Source organism: Thermobia domestica, chromosome 1 (genome assembly GCF_964235325.1).
Source record: "Thermobia domestica chromosome 1, izTheDome1.hap1.1, whole genome shotgun sequence".
Lineage (NCBI taxonomy): Eukaryota > Metazoa > Arthropoda > Insecta > Zygentoma > Lepismatidae > Thermobia > Thermobia domestica.
In genome coordinates this window covers 209,225,466-209,241,094 of record NC_137454.1, presented here as the reverse complement: position 1 = coordinate 209,241,094, position 15,629 = coordinate 209,225,466, and the positions used below count along the sequence as shown (strand labels likewise).

General features: G+C 36.5%; 2 protein-coding genes across 4 annotated transcripts in view; one reads left to right on the top strand and one right to left on the bottom strand.

Annotated features, from left to right (window-relative positions):
* The window catches only part of LOC145678506 (opsin, ultraviolet-sensitive-like), a 63,973-nt gene extending 53,995 nt beyond the window's left edge, over nt 1-9,978 (bottom strand). The window contains exon 1 of the mRNA XM_081748731.1: nt 9,548-9,978. Coding sequence (XP_081604857.1) covers nt 9,548-9,978 — 431 coding nt within the window. The remainder of the gene's footprint in view (nt 1-9,547) is intronic.
* Nucleotides 1-15,629, top strand: part of LOC145693417 (transmembrane protein 138) — a 287,808-nt gene that overhangs the window by 169,749 nt on the left and 102,430 nt on the right. The window lies entirely within an intron of this gene.

The following is a 15,629-nucleotide window of genomic DNA, read 5'->3' as shown; positions in this document are numbered from 1 at the left end:
CTAATTCCCTTTATTAAATAAATATAAAATGTGGGAAGTCTGAAGAGTACTGATTTCCCTCTAAATAGTTATCAAATAGAATATAGGAAATTTACATAACCAATTTCCGTTGATTATTTTCTACTCCCTTTTTTTTTCTTTCTCTCTCTCTCTCTCTTTGATTGTATCTTTTTAAATCTACTAATGGATTTAAGTTTTATTATATTCTGGAACTTAATTCAAGCGTAATTTTCAAAGTTTGATACTCTGTGAACATAAGCATATGGAAAAATCCTGATTATTATTACTTTCTTTTATTTCCATCAGAATTGTGTGCACACAATTTTCCCGGTCTCACTCGATAAGCAATGATTGAATAGAATATTTATTGACAAGTAGAATTATTATTATTATTATTTTGAAACGAACCTAGGATAATCAAACGTTCTTTTCAAAGCTCCCGAGGACAAGTGACTCATTTGGCATTCTCTTGATTGTGATCTCAAAAACAGGGATGTGACTCCACGCTTCACTTGTCGCACATCTTTTCTCTAACTTCCAACGCTACCCCCATTTTTTAAAAGAATTTGTGGAATGGCGAATGGAAACAAAGACCAGAGCTATGTATGCAAGTTTTCCCTCTCCCCTTTGTACCGGGATCGACCACCTGATAGAGTTCTCCAGTTTAGCTATAGTGAGTGGGCGAAAAGGTTGTGTGTTCTTGTGTTCTTACCTTTCTAGTTTTGCTTACAATTTTAGAGATGGCAAAAATTTTTCCGTATGATATTTTAACCCTTATCGAATTTGTGGAATGCAGACCTTGCATATGGGATAAGACAACAGACTCTTTTAAGGACAAAATTGAAAAGCAAAAATTATATTCCTACATCAACATATTTATAGACATGCGACAATAATTTTGGACATGAGTGTACCTTTATCGCAACATTGTAGGTAACTCAATTCGTTTAAATTTATAGCCAATGTAATTTTGTATTTTGTAATTTTGTAATTTTTTACCAATGTGACTCATATATTCACGAATGTATTAATAGTCTTGATGACTACCGTATGCATATTTTGACAAACTCTCCTCTGAACCGTCATTATTACGCTTCTTCACATTTTCACACATTGTAACACCACTTTATAACTTATACATGCCTTATGCGGGTTTGTTTAATAAGCAAGTTAAATGCTCTTTGTGATCCTAATGGAAAAAAAAAGTATTGGAAATATATTTACAAGCATATTTGTGAACCGCGGTGCAGTCTTACAAATATTGAAAATCACTGTTCCAAGTTCTTTAATGTTCTTTGAAACGCAAGTTCATTTATTTTGATTCACTCATGGTCCAACTGAACCGATGTCACTCGTATAGGACTTCTGAACCATTTCCCGTATGCACAACCAGGCCGGTAGCCAGCCGAAAAATGTAGGGGGGAAGAGGCAGAAGTTAGGGATGGCCCGATCCAACCATATTATAGTTCATCACCATATTATAGGTCATTTGCAACCCTACCGTGAAAATTTTAGGAGGGGGCAGCAAAAATTTAGGGGGACCGCCCCCCTAGACCCCCTTGGATACGGGCGGATGGGCCTGTGCACAACCTATAAAATTTTCAAAATCAGCCTCAACACTTTTATTTTCACTTCAAACATCTGTAAACAAGGTTCTTCCAAGGACACCTTCAAATTATTAACGTGTTCTGGGGGAGCCGGCACCGTTCTGAAGTTAAAATTCTATTCATTGTTGAAGATGATCTCTCGACTGAAGCGGTACCGATTGGAACAAGCACACGTTTTGTTGCCAGAGCTGACAAATTAGGAAATATAATGGATTTATATTCTTCACAGGAAAGTTTCATTAGAAATCCCTTGAAGAAACTTATTCTTTCAATCGTTTGAAAGTTCTATATTCAAATAGGACTTCTTCGCACAAAACATGAAATAATTGTGAAAAATCGCCTATTCAGGCTCGGATCAAGGCAGAAGTTTGGAGGGTGTTACTCGAAGTTTAGGGGTGACACCCCCTATCCGGGGGGTCTGGCGGAATCCCTGACTGGATAAAACACTTGTTTGTATAATTGTTCGTCAGAGTTAAAGCCCGTCGACGGGAAAAAACGTTCTTTTCCATTGAAAGTGATATTCTAGAAATTATTGCCATAACGTATACCCACTCTTGAATATTTTAAAATCTTTTTAATAATAATAATAATAATAATAATAATAATAATAATAATAATAATAATAGACTTACCTTATTGCAACTGCCAACATTTCTATGGGTGGAATACAGGGTCTCATTTCTGTATGCTGGCGTTGAATATGGTTTCCAATTCTTTCTATTAAAAAATCAAAAGTTTGTGTGGACATGCGATAGTAATTAAAAAATTTTGCATCGTCTTCGCGTAATTTCTCATATAGTGTATAAAAAGCACCTTCTACATAACGCACAGTCAATAATGGATGAACCCAAAGCTTTCGCAATCTACATTTCCTGTTTCTACGTCGTAAATACAACAAGGCAGGAAGATATCTCTTGTTGATAGCTGGACTCATCTTCTCTCTTTCACGTCCTGTCCAATACTAGTCTCAGCGCCGACATTATCGGCCACGTGTGCAAACTATCGCCGACACCGATATTGTCGGGGCTTCCACCGATATTGTCGGCGACGTGTGCAAAGTACGCCGACACCGACACCGATATTATCGGGGCTTCCACCGATATTATCGTTGCCGTGTGCAAACGTCCTTAGAGATGGAAAGTTGAAGGTTGAATTCCTGACATAAATAAAGCAATAAGGCAAAAGTGGACGGTAAGCAAAAATCAGACTCTCTCTCTTTCACAAAAGGATTTTCAGTAAATGGAAATGTGCATTCAAGATGCAGCATTCTATTATCTATACAAGCCGGCTACGAGTCTTTTGTTTTGGCCACGGATGCAGTCCAAACTACCCTTTCCTCCTACCAATTTTACAATTTAGGATTTAGCTTCTTACGGGATGTGTAACCTACCGTAGGACCACACAGATGTTATCGAAACTATTGTGCTATTGTTTCTTTGTATGCCTTAGCAGAAACTTTTTTGGATATCGAAGCCCGCTCACTTTTGTTACTTGCGGACACGTTGTGAAAAGCAATTTAGTAAACCAAGCTTTCTGTCTAAAATCTTAGTTTTTTTTTTTTTTTTTTTTTTTTGCATTGAGAAGCAACTTCAACTGGTCGCGCTCTCGAGTTTGTGCTCAATTACAGGTGGAAAATATTGAAGTTCCGACCACAGCGGCTCAAGAGATACTGTGAATCTGAACATTTTGCAAGGGACTTCGGTTTCGGGGACACTAAAAGGTCGTGGGATGAATTTTAAGCAATGAAGTATCTTTCATTTAGTTGGTCGTGTGATTTGTTGCGTGGTGTGGCGGACAAGAAAGCTGTAAATATTTTCGAATTATGAAAATTTTAATTGAATCTTAAACGTACGTATAAGTGTGTAGTGTGTAGAGGAACGTCGAGTATTTATCTCCAGATATGACAAAAAATATAGTCTCTTTTTTTAAAATTACCAAGGACCATGTGAGTACATTTCTTATCCTATGAACCGTGTTTTAAAATATTATGCTGTCTTTTTGTAATTTACGTTGCTGTCTGCAATAGGCTATAAAATGTAGATATATCAACAGGGACGAATGCAAGGGTGGAATTTGGGGTCGGGACCCCCCGAAATCCTTTTTTGTGCAAATTTAGTCTAATTCTAGGGGCAAGTTTACAAATTCGAATATAATTTATCTTCAAATTAAACTTGAATCCCCCGAATACCTTTAACCCTTCCGAAATAAATAGGGGCGCGGTGTCTCAGTGGTAGAACGTTCACCTTCGGTGGTTGGGGTCCCTTGTTCGATCCCAGCTAGCCCCGTGTGGACTTTGTGGTGGACAAACACCGCGCTCGTGAGTTTTCTCAGGATTCTCCCGTTTCCTCCCACTTTCTTCATTCCACCATTTTATTCATTTCTCATTATCACCGTCTCCTTTAGACTAACCAGCATAATCGTGGGACGTAAAACTTAAAGATTTCATTTCATTTTTGTTCCGAAAAAATTGCTGCGTACGTGCTTATATTTCAATTATCTTTTATGAAAATGCTGTTCTACTCAAAAGTAATTGTGCTATATATTGTGCTCATTATTATTATTATTATTATTATTATTATTATTATTATTATTATTATTATATATTATTATATATATATATTATTATTATTATTATTATTATTATTATTATTATTTTATTACCCTGAAAGGTATGCAACCAACTTTTTAACCATTGTGAACGTGAGGTCCAGCGTACCGGCACTTAAAAAAAACTATATATATATATATATATATATATATATATATATATATATATATATATATATATATATATATATATATATATATATATATAATATACAGTGGCGGATCCAAGGGGGGCTATAGGGGCTATAGCCCCCCCTTGACTCTCAGATATACACTGCATAAAATGGGCTTCAATCCTGCTTTACACTGGATAAAACGGCAAAATATGGTTTAGCCCCTCCCTTGAACATATCTTGGATCCGCCCCTGTATATATGGCGATGTTCAAAATATTTCTGTAGTCGAGAAACAATGCTGTGGAAGATCAGGGGAGCAGAGTTGTCTTCAACATTGGGAGGCGGGCAGATTTGAGGCTTTTCTGAATGGACATTAATTTCATCTCACTTTCCTTTCTAGCGATCGAAAACAAATAATCAAATTTCTCTCCCAAAAAACACATTTCAAATCGAATTATAGGGGGCGGGGAGAATCTCCCCAGTTCCAAGATTGGAGGGGACATGTCCCCTTCATCTCCCCGGGATTTGCGCCAGTGTATGTATGGAGCAATGTAACACAGAATTACTAATTCGAATCTTATCATTTAATCTACTATGACATTAGGGTTAATTGCATGGAAAACAAAATAATATACATACAATATGTAACAGTGTTTCAACAAAAATTAATATAGTTTGCAATGTACCGCAGCATCAATTCTCATCGAAACGAAAATAATATGTTAACGGCAACTATTTAAAACGGCACTGTTAAATCTAAACATGTTTAGGCATAGGACTATTTTTTCCTAAGTTTTGTACCGTCCTCCACACCTCTTCAGAACAGTTTTTGTAGTCCTTGTTTTAAAAAATAATTTTCTCAATTATTATTATTTTTTATTTGTTTTCATATATGGAGAAGATCTTCTTTTGTGTGTGTGTGTCGCTTACTTCGCTCATCACCGGCAACGATATTGTCGGGGCTTCCACCGATTTTGTCGGTATCGTGTGCAAACACGCTAAGACTTCAGTACACGTGGTCTGGGTTTAATTCCCAATGGGAGTGCATTTTGGCGTTCACCCAGTGTCGTGACCATAATGCTCTCAAACGGGTCGGGTTGACTCGGATCGGGTCAGCTGGGGTCGGGTTGTCGGGTCGGGTCAGTCGGGTCAGCTTGGGTCGGGTCAGTCGGGTCAGCTTGGGTCAGGTTGTCGGGTCAGGTTACTCGGGTCGGGTCAACCGGGTCAGCTCGGGTCGGGTTAGGTCAATCAGGTCGGATCACGGTTCGGGTCAGTCGGGTCGGGTCGGGTCGGTCTTCAACCCGAGCCGACCCGATCCGCTGAGAGCACTATATGGAAGAAAGGGGAGAAGCTAGATTGCTCGAATTACAGAGGTGCCATTCTCCTTAATACAGTCTATACGACTTTCACCAATATTATAAATAACTGAATTAAGAAGATAGCGGAAGAAATAATAGGAGAATATTAATACGGATTCCGAACAAATAAAAGTACAATAGATTTTTTTGTAATCAGACAAATAATAGAGAAATATATTGAACATGGATCGAAAGTACATATTATAGTCATTGATTCCAAACAGCGTTTGATAGCTTAGCATGGTCAGGAGAGCACTACAACAAGTAAATTCCATGGTATTCAACTAAAAGTAAGTAAATTAATAAAAATGACCATGGATTGCATACAACTAGGATGAAATTTAACAACAAATTAACTGACATTTTTCACTTTAGTCAAGGAGTGAAATTAGGATATAGCTTGTCAACAATGCTACTCATCTTGGTTTTGCACTAGATTGTTAAGGGTATCGATCACAAATGTAGTATATTTACATAATCATGTCCAAGCTATGGGTATATAAATCATATGGCCATTATAACCAAACTGAGAGAGAAAAATTAGTACAAGTGTGAAGAACGGAAATAAACGCCAAAAGAATGGAACTTGAAATAAATGAACTGAAGACAAAATACATGGAAATAAGACCTCCAGAAAAGGAAATAGCTTCAAGAAGCTTGAATATCAGAGGAAAGGAATTTGAAGGAGTTCGAACATCTAGGAAACCTAATCGATAAAAGCAATAGAATAAGTACCTGTGTCCAGGATAGAATGCAGTCAGAAGATGAAGCCTGTTATTCCTGTTATGAAATCGTTCAGAAGTAAATTAATAGCCAAAACAGCAAAAATATTCATATATAAAACATTAGTTAGACCAGTAGTGACATATACGTTGACATCTTACTAATCATAGTACTCGCAAACACTGTGTGCGTGGGTTTCGTCGGGGTTCTCCCGTTTCCTCCCACTTTCTTCATTCTACCATTTCATTTATCACTCATCATCACCGTCTCTTTTAGCCGAACCGGCATAATCGTGGAACTTAAAACTCAAAGACTTCATTTTTTAATCATAGTACTCAGAAATCAAAATGCTAAGCAAAAAATTTTCTTTTGAAAAATTGGTAGTATCAACTACGATATGCTTTAAATCTTTGACACCACATTAAGAGAGGAAGTATATTATATCATTGTTTCCAATTTTTATTTTAGAATTTGGCACTAGTAGGAAAATGTTCGAATGAAAGTCTCTTATCCTACTAATCCTCTTATCGAACGAAAAACGGTATGTCATTCAGATACCTTCTTTGTTTCAGCTGGTGTTGTCCACGAGACGAGATGAGACAGAATTTTTTGATGAGATACGAGACGAGAAATAGGTATTTCAAGTAGAAAAGATATATTTTTCGAGACGAGAAATCACCTTGACAGCAACTTTTCCAAACGAGAATATCCCAAATTGAGTCTTCGTGTCTTCGTTTGTATGTAGCTTAATGCTCTTTTTCAGCAGCTAGGCTAATGATTCTTCTCGGCTCAAAGGCGAAATCACTTCTACTTATTCAAAAAGGATCAAAAATAGGATAAGCAATAGACGAGACGAGAAAGAATTTTCCTGGCAAAATTCGAGTCGAAACACAGCTATTCCAATAGAGAAATATACATTTTTCGAGCCCGAACATCACTTTTACAGCGCATTTTCGAGACGAGAGAGTCTCAGATCTTGTCTCGTGCGCAATGCTAATTAAAAATAGATGTGCTTGGCAACTGTCATACTTTACGTCAGGTGTGTGTGAATCTTCACGATAATGAAATCTGATACGACCAGAATGCAAATACTGTGGCAAAATTGTGGCAAACAACACCAAAATCAAGTCATGGCAAATAACATCGTAGCAAATAACACCAAGGAAAAAAAGACGTCACCATTAGAGGCGGGACAATATTAAGACAACTCTTGCAGAAATATGAATACAAAATAGAAACTGAATAGAACAGAAGTCAATGGAGAGGATTTGTGAACAGGACACTGAGCCTCCGGGTTCCATAGGCCATACAGTTAGTTAGTTTATCAAACGCAATACGATTTCAAGAATGAATTACTTATTTATCATCTATATAAATAAAAATGAAAGTGACTATGTTTGTGACTTAATAACTCTTGAACCACCTGAGTTTTGATTAAATTTTCAACATACTGTAGATGAGGTTCGGGACGGGACTGGGATGGTTTTTATTTTCACTTTGACGGTGCAACTTAGGGGAGGGGAAGATATATCAAAATGATCGAAAATGACGGATATTAGTGTCGAATTCATAGTTTTCGAGGTCGCTGAGATGAACAGTGACACTTCCTATGACGTTAAAATCCAAATTCAGCCCCTTAAGGTTAGTAGAAAGGAACAAGTTTTGCCGATAGATGTTACTACAATCTTTGTATCTCTCACGTGTATTTTTTACCTTTCACGAAAATTTGCAATTTCCCTTACGAATTTCACCCTAGAGACTTCAAAATTTTAGAGAAGGAACTTCATAAGCTATCAAAGGGAACAATCCGTGCCGATTTTTTTTATTTAGAATTGTCTTTATTGTTGAAACAGTCCCTTGTTAAAGGTTTGGATATTCATTTCAACAGTCAAGCCATTTCAACATTGAAGAAAATTCTAAATCAAAAATCGGCACGGATGATTGCCTTCGACAGATTATAAAGTTCCTTTTCTAAAAATTTGAAGTCTCTAGGTTGTTATTTGTAAGAGAAATCGTGAATTTTCGTGAAGGTAAAAAAATACATGGGAGATATATACGAAGACTGTAGTGCCATCTATCGACAAAACTTGTCCCTTTAAACCAACCTTAACTTGGGGAGTAGGAGGTAGAAATATATAAAAATGATCAAAAATGACTGATATTAGTGTCGAATCCATAGTTTTCGGAGTCGCTGAGATGAACAGTGACACTTCCGATGATGTTTAAATCCAAATTCAGACCCGTAACTTGGGGGAGGGGAATGGGTATATATATATATATATATATATATATATATATATATATATATATATATATATATATATATATATATAGGGTCGGATCACTGTTCATATATATATACAGAGTCGGATCCAGGATTTTCTAAGGGGGTGCACCAATAACTACCAGTACATTTGAATTAATTGGAAATTTTTAAATGCCTTTAGGCATCTGTGGTGTGAATTAGCTGGAAAAGCTATAGAAAAGCTAAGTGTCTGTTCTCGGTGAATCCTTTTCTTTCAGCTTTTAAAAAATTGACTTAAACTATCGATTTTACAAAACTCCCCTTTGTTTTAAGGCCAAACGGAATGTATATTTACAACGGAGGTTCATGTGCACCTTTGCACCCCCTAAATCTGGCCCTATATATATATATATATATATATATATATATATATATATATATATATATTTCAGAGAGCGCTTCAGTAATGCCTAAAAGTGACTAACGGAACATTGTTAATTTTTCTTATTTTAACCCAGTGAAGTGGCTGATTGACGCTACGCTACTAGTATTAGAATGAGAGGTTTTAGAGTTAAAGAAATATCAATTTAGGATAAATGTAGATATCACGGAAGTCTTCAGCCAGAATTCTTAAATAATATTAGCACTTACATTGCTTATACAGAGCTTATCAGTAATGACCATTCTCCGAAATGATTATTTACATTTCTATATGCTGTCTGACATGAGAATAATTATCTGTTTTTCCGCAAAGCAAACAATTATTGAATTATTGAACATCTGCCGTAGTTAAATTCTATAACAAAGCACGGATATCATGCTATTATTTAAAAGAAAAAAATAGTTGTTTATAACCACACATTTAGGGTAAAGAATATTAATTCCTACTTACCTTATGAACATTGAAATCACCAAAGAGTTCCCGAACACACCAATAATAAAAATGACAACATAAAGTCCAGCAAGTATATAATGTGATAGTGGACTTGGAGGATCATATTGTAGCCAATGTTTGTTGATGGTGAAAAGATAATCTTCTGTAAAAGGGCCATTGGAACTCCATAATTCAACAGGAAATTTCGTCTTGAATAAACGAACGAGTTCACTTATATTGGAAAGTTCGTTTTTCGAAACTGACTCCTCCAAGATAACATCCTGAATGTGTGAGAAATTGTTGAATACATCAGGCAGATCAGAATTAAACAGTAGTTCAAACAAGTTATGAACATAATAAACTTTCGTTTTAGAGTCAGCGCTGCTAATTTTTGTTTCATCTGTATTATAATATTCACTTATGCATCCTGATACTTCGGTATTATTCATTGTAACTATTTGTTTCGTAGTTTCAGTCAGTTTAAAATGTAAATTAATGTGGAAAAGGACAAGCAAAACAATCATGAAAGCCATTATTAACGTGTCGCAAAACACTTGGATTCTACGGAAGATTTGCTGATGATTTCAGAAATATTGAAAAGAAAAACGAAAAAACTTACAAGCAAACCAGACATGCTCTGTTACACAATCAAGGAAGAATGTCCATTTGCTGGAATTCATTCGTTGTCCACGGGCTATAAGAAGATAGACAAAAGGAAATAAATTTCCTTTTTTTTTCTCTGTGTATTCTTCTTCCTCTTTTCAAGAAAAAAAAAGAAAAGGAAGTTTACGTAAGAAATTAATAAAGTTGAAAGGAGTTCGATATGAAAGTCTACAGGGCAATGCAATCTCTGAATATTTGAGCAGTAAACAGAAGAACATCACAGGTGGAGGAGAAAAACGGAGATAGAGAATCAATAATGGATAATAAAATCAAACGCACGGTCAGTTTGCATGGTCTTTCGATTCACGTAATCTTATGTAACAGAGTCGAAAAGTCGGTAAGGCGTCTACCTACCAACTAGATGACCCGTGTTCGATCCCCGATAGGCGTGAAATTTATTTTGTTCTAATGCTACTGAGGGGTCCACCAAGCTTCAATTAAATGAGTTAAGGCGAGACCGAATCTGACCATGCCACTTGGACCTATTTCTCAAAACTAACAAAACGTTTCAGAATCAAATATTTTACAATCGAACATACCATAAAATCATGACAAATTTGAGGTATTACCATTAGTATTTAGAAATGATTGCTATTATTCCATTAATTCTATTACATATTTCGAAAACTATGGATTCGACACTACTATGTGTCGTTTTACATGTCACCTCATTCATGTTTCATGTCACCTCATGGCCGAGAGATGTCTTAGCCATACTGGATCTGAACTTAGACTTAATGGCGTTGAAAATGTTAGTATTCATGTCACTAACCTGCAGAAACTATTTATTCGACATTAATCTCTCTCTCTCTTTCTTTCTTTTTCTTTTAACTAATTTTCAAGTCATTCCTATCTAATCCTCACTCCTAGTAGAGCTAGGAATGTCTTACTCAACAGAAATTTTTCTCAGATCTAACTCATATCTGTACCAAATTTGGTTGAAACAATTCTATGCGTTTCAGAGTTATTCAGGGATGTTGGAGGGTATACGGCGTATACCCACCTCTAATTTTTGGAAACTATCGTATAGCCACCTAAAATTTAGGAAGTACGCGGGTATACGCTACATTCGATCCAGTATACTCACTTCATTGGAACAAACAAAAACTGATTTTCATATACTTATTTAAAAAAAAAAAAAAAAAAAAAAAAAAAAAAAAAAAAAAAACACTAAACAGCTGGTCGTCAAGCTGTTGCCGAGAATGAAGTCTAATTTCTTTTAAAATGTTTACGTTTTCGGGGTGTGGGAATCGAGTTTTCCGAGAATCCCTTGTATAATGGAAAACAGCATTCTGAACCTGCAGTGGTTTTTCCTCAAGATGTCAGATGCGCTGTCTCTCCCTTCTGAAAGCTGACCTCTGGTATTACTATATAAAGCAAAGCTGTTTCCATTTTTTTTTTTTTTTTGAAACTCTTAGAAACTCTTGTTTCTAAAGATCAGTGGGAGACAGAGTTGAGGGTTAGGAGTAGGGCCTATATTCATGTGGTGACATTGAAGCTGTACTGTTTTGATATTGCGATTACCACAGTTTTCACTCCTTCTTTGATCCAAATTCAATGTCTGCCGATTCGATACAATTTGAGCAAGGCAATGCGGGATGGAGACAGTTCCTTTCTAATTACGTAAGGTGATTCCGAAAAAAATGTGGACTTTACTTTAGTTCAAGGATTAAGAGAAAATTAAATGAATATATTAGCACCAAGAAATCGCTGGCCTCCACAAAAATAACAAAACAAGTGTCTTATCGTTGGTTTAATTTGAAGAATTCACCATGCTTCCGAATAGCATTAACTACAACAGCGAACTTCGGATTAGTACTGCTCATTTGTAGCCGTAATTAGCATCCAAGGAAGCGGTGACTGATTTTGATAAATATTCACCAGCTTGTACTAGTAGTAGTTTTTCCGCAACCTACTGGGCAAAAAAGGGAGGAGGTAAAAATAAATATTTTTCTTTGTTGTTTCATTTTCGTTCAGATAAAAAAAAAATATATTTAATGAAAATATGTTAACAGGAGGGGGTATAAAACAAAATTCAGGAAAGATTTGTAGCGTATCAGCATGTCACAGCAATCTTTGATCATTTCAGTACAGCCGTCACTTCGAAAATATTTGCTTAATAGTGTTTACAACATTTTTTGTGGGTTGGCGAATTAAGAGTTGCTTCGCAATTTTCAAGATGTCCAGGAAGTTATTAGAAAATTAGTTAAAAATAAAAAGAGACAATAGCTGTGTAAATTTCGTTGATGAAAATGTAAAAACAAAGACATTGAAAAATAGCGAAGGAAAATTCAAAGAACATGTTAATTTGCCAGCTACTACTTCAGAGAAAGACATATTTATTTATTTCACATTATAAAAGTTGTTATGACATCTCCAACTTGATGAAAATTTCAGAGGGATAACGTCCTTTGGAAAGGCATTAGAAAGGAGATTATTTGGGGCCCGTAAGTTAGGTACCATTCCGACATTTACCTATTGCGAATGAAGAAATACCTCTATTAGGATAGCTTATCTGCAAAGACTTCAGATAAGCTATAAAAGAAGGTCATGGCTATTCGACCGATAACATAATATTCAGATTATTATTATTTACATCTATGTGAACGGCTCTTAAGTCTAAATTTCACTGGAAATAGCTGATCCAGTAATTCTATTATAAAAAAATTGATAGCCAGCCATCGTCACTGGTCTTTCCAAGCTTTTCTCTGACAGATTAAGTGAATCCTGGATTAATAAGTCAGCTTATAAGTACAGGCACCGCCTTTTCAAATCCTTTCGTCTGATAGTGTGTTCAAGGTTTAATAATTTAATAAGCAGTGATGAAGCACCTTTCATGGGTGAATATGGGTAAAGCAGGTACAGAATTTTACAAATTAAGTCAAGGTATAGATAATTGTGGATTGAGTGCGGCAGTTTTCAATAAAATCTTGCGCAATGCAATTTTCTGTATTTTCCCGCTCTTATAACCCGGAAAAGACACCCCTTTTGACTTCGGTGTAATATACTTTTTTGGCTTGTCTCGTGTCTACATTTAATTCCGAAGAGGTGTAATAGGAATTATGAAACATATCATATTATTGTATATATATCAAATATACAATGCAACCCGGACCGGAAGGACAAACAGTGACAAAGGAGTACTATCAAGATGTTCTCAGGCGACTCCGTGACGCAGTCCGGCGCAAAAGACCAGACATGTGGACAGCGAAGAACTGGCACGTCCATCATGACAACGCCCCAGCACATTCATCCCAATTGATCCACACGTTCTTAGCCAAACATGGAATTACAACCGTTCACCAACCTCCCTACTCTCCAGACCTGGCTCCTTGTGACTTCTGGTTGTTTCCAAAATTGAAGACGCCTCTGAAGGGATCCCGTTTTGAGAGTAGAGAAGACATAATGCGGAACACGACGACGGAGCTGAACAACATTCCAAAAGAAGACTTCCAGTGGTGTTTCCAGCAGTGGAAGGATCGGTGGGCTAAGTGTGTGGAAGCACAAGGGGCCTACTTTGAAGGGGATTAGGGTCCGAAATCTGTCAGGTATTCGCAACTATTTTTCTGGCCAAAGGTCGGATACTTTTTAGACAGCCCTCGTATATGGAACAGTTCTCACTGATACAGATAGCATTTTAAATAGATGGAAATATTTCTTTGACGATTTGCTTAACACGCAGCCAAAAACTAATGTGCGTGGAGAAAGGGAGATACACACCGCAGAACCATATATTCCAGAACCCAACCGAATAGAAGTAGAAATCGCTATAAAGAAATTAAAGAAACACAAATCTCCGGGTGTAAGCGAAATTCCGGCTGAGTTAATTTTAGCTGGAGGCGAAAAATTGTGGAACAAGATACAAAAACTCATTCTCCTTATCTACAACAAGGAAGAATTGCCACAAGAGTGGAAAGAATCAATTATTGTTCCAATCCACAAGAAAGGCGACAAAACTGTCTGTAATATCGAGGCATCTCTTTTCTGTCAACATCATATAAAATCCTTTCAAACATTCTATTAGCAAGATTGACCCAATATGCCGACGAAATTATTGGAGATTATCAGTGTGGATTTAGACGTAATCGATCAACTATCGACCAAATATTTACCATTCGCCAAATACTCGAAAAAAAGTGGGAATACAGTAGCCCGGTACATCAACTATTTATTGATTTTAGAAAGGCTTACGACTCGGTTAGGAGAGAAACATTGTACAACGTTCTTACAGAATTTGGAATACCGAAAAAGCTAATTAGATCAATTAAGGCATGTGTAAATGCATCTCAAAGTGAAGGTAAGAAAAATTTTGGTCACGAGCTTTCACGTCGAGAATTGAAAGGAGATGCGTTGTCGCCATTATTATTCAACTTTGTCCTGGAATACGCTATAAAGAAAATCAAAGATAGTAACCAGGGCCTAGAGGTGAACGGCGTTCACCAGGTTATGCGTACGCTGATGTAAATTTAATAGGGGATGATAGGAGAACAATAGAAAGAAATGCAGAGATCTTATTAAACGCTTGCAGGGACATGGGTTTAGAAGTAAATGCAGAGAAAACTAAATACATGGAAGTGCGTCGGGACCGTAATACGGCAAATTATGAATGCGTTAAAATATTAAATAATACTTTTGATAAAGTGGATACTTTCAAAATATCTAGGATCAATATTAACAGACGAAAATCATATTGACGAAGAAATTAAATGTCGACTAAAAGCAGGGAATTAGTGTTACTTACTATTCAGTTCAAAATCTTTTGTCGTCGCGAATTCCGTCGAAGAATTTGAAGCTTAAAATATATAAAATCTTAATCACTCCTGTTGTTCTGTATGGTTACGAAACATGGTCGTTTACTGTGAGAGAAGAACATAGACTGAAAGAATTTAAGAACAAGATCCTGAGACGAATATTCGGACCCAAGAGGAACGGGAATGGGGAATGGCGGAAACTTCATAACGAGGAACTACATAATTTATTCGGCTTACCAAACATTGTTAGGGTCATCAAGTCTAGGAGGCTTAGGTGGGCAGGACATATAGCCAGAATGGAAGAAAGTAGGAACGCTTTCAAAGTGTTAGCGGTAAGACCAATCGGAAAACGACCATTAGGAAGACCTAGGCGCAGATGGGAGGACAATATTAAGATATATCTCGCAAAAATAGGAATACAAAGCAGAAACTGGATCCAGTTGGATAAGGATAGAAGTCAGTGGAGAGCTTTTGTGAACGCAGCATTGAACGTCCGAGTTCCATAGGCTATAGAGTTAGCTTACGAAGCATGAGTAGATACCTAGGCTGATACTACAAATAGATTAAATTCGCATTTACTGAAAAGATGGGTTCTACTGACATTGGTTAGTCTATATACTCTTCGTGTGCTAGGGCCTAGGAGAAAGGAGGAGATAAGATTTCATATTAGGTTACGTCACGCACAG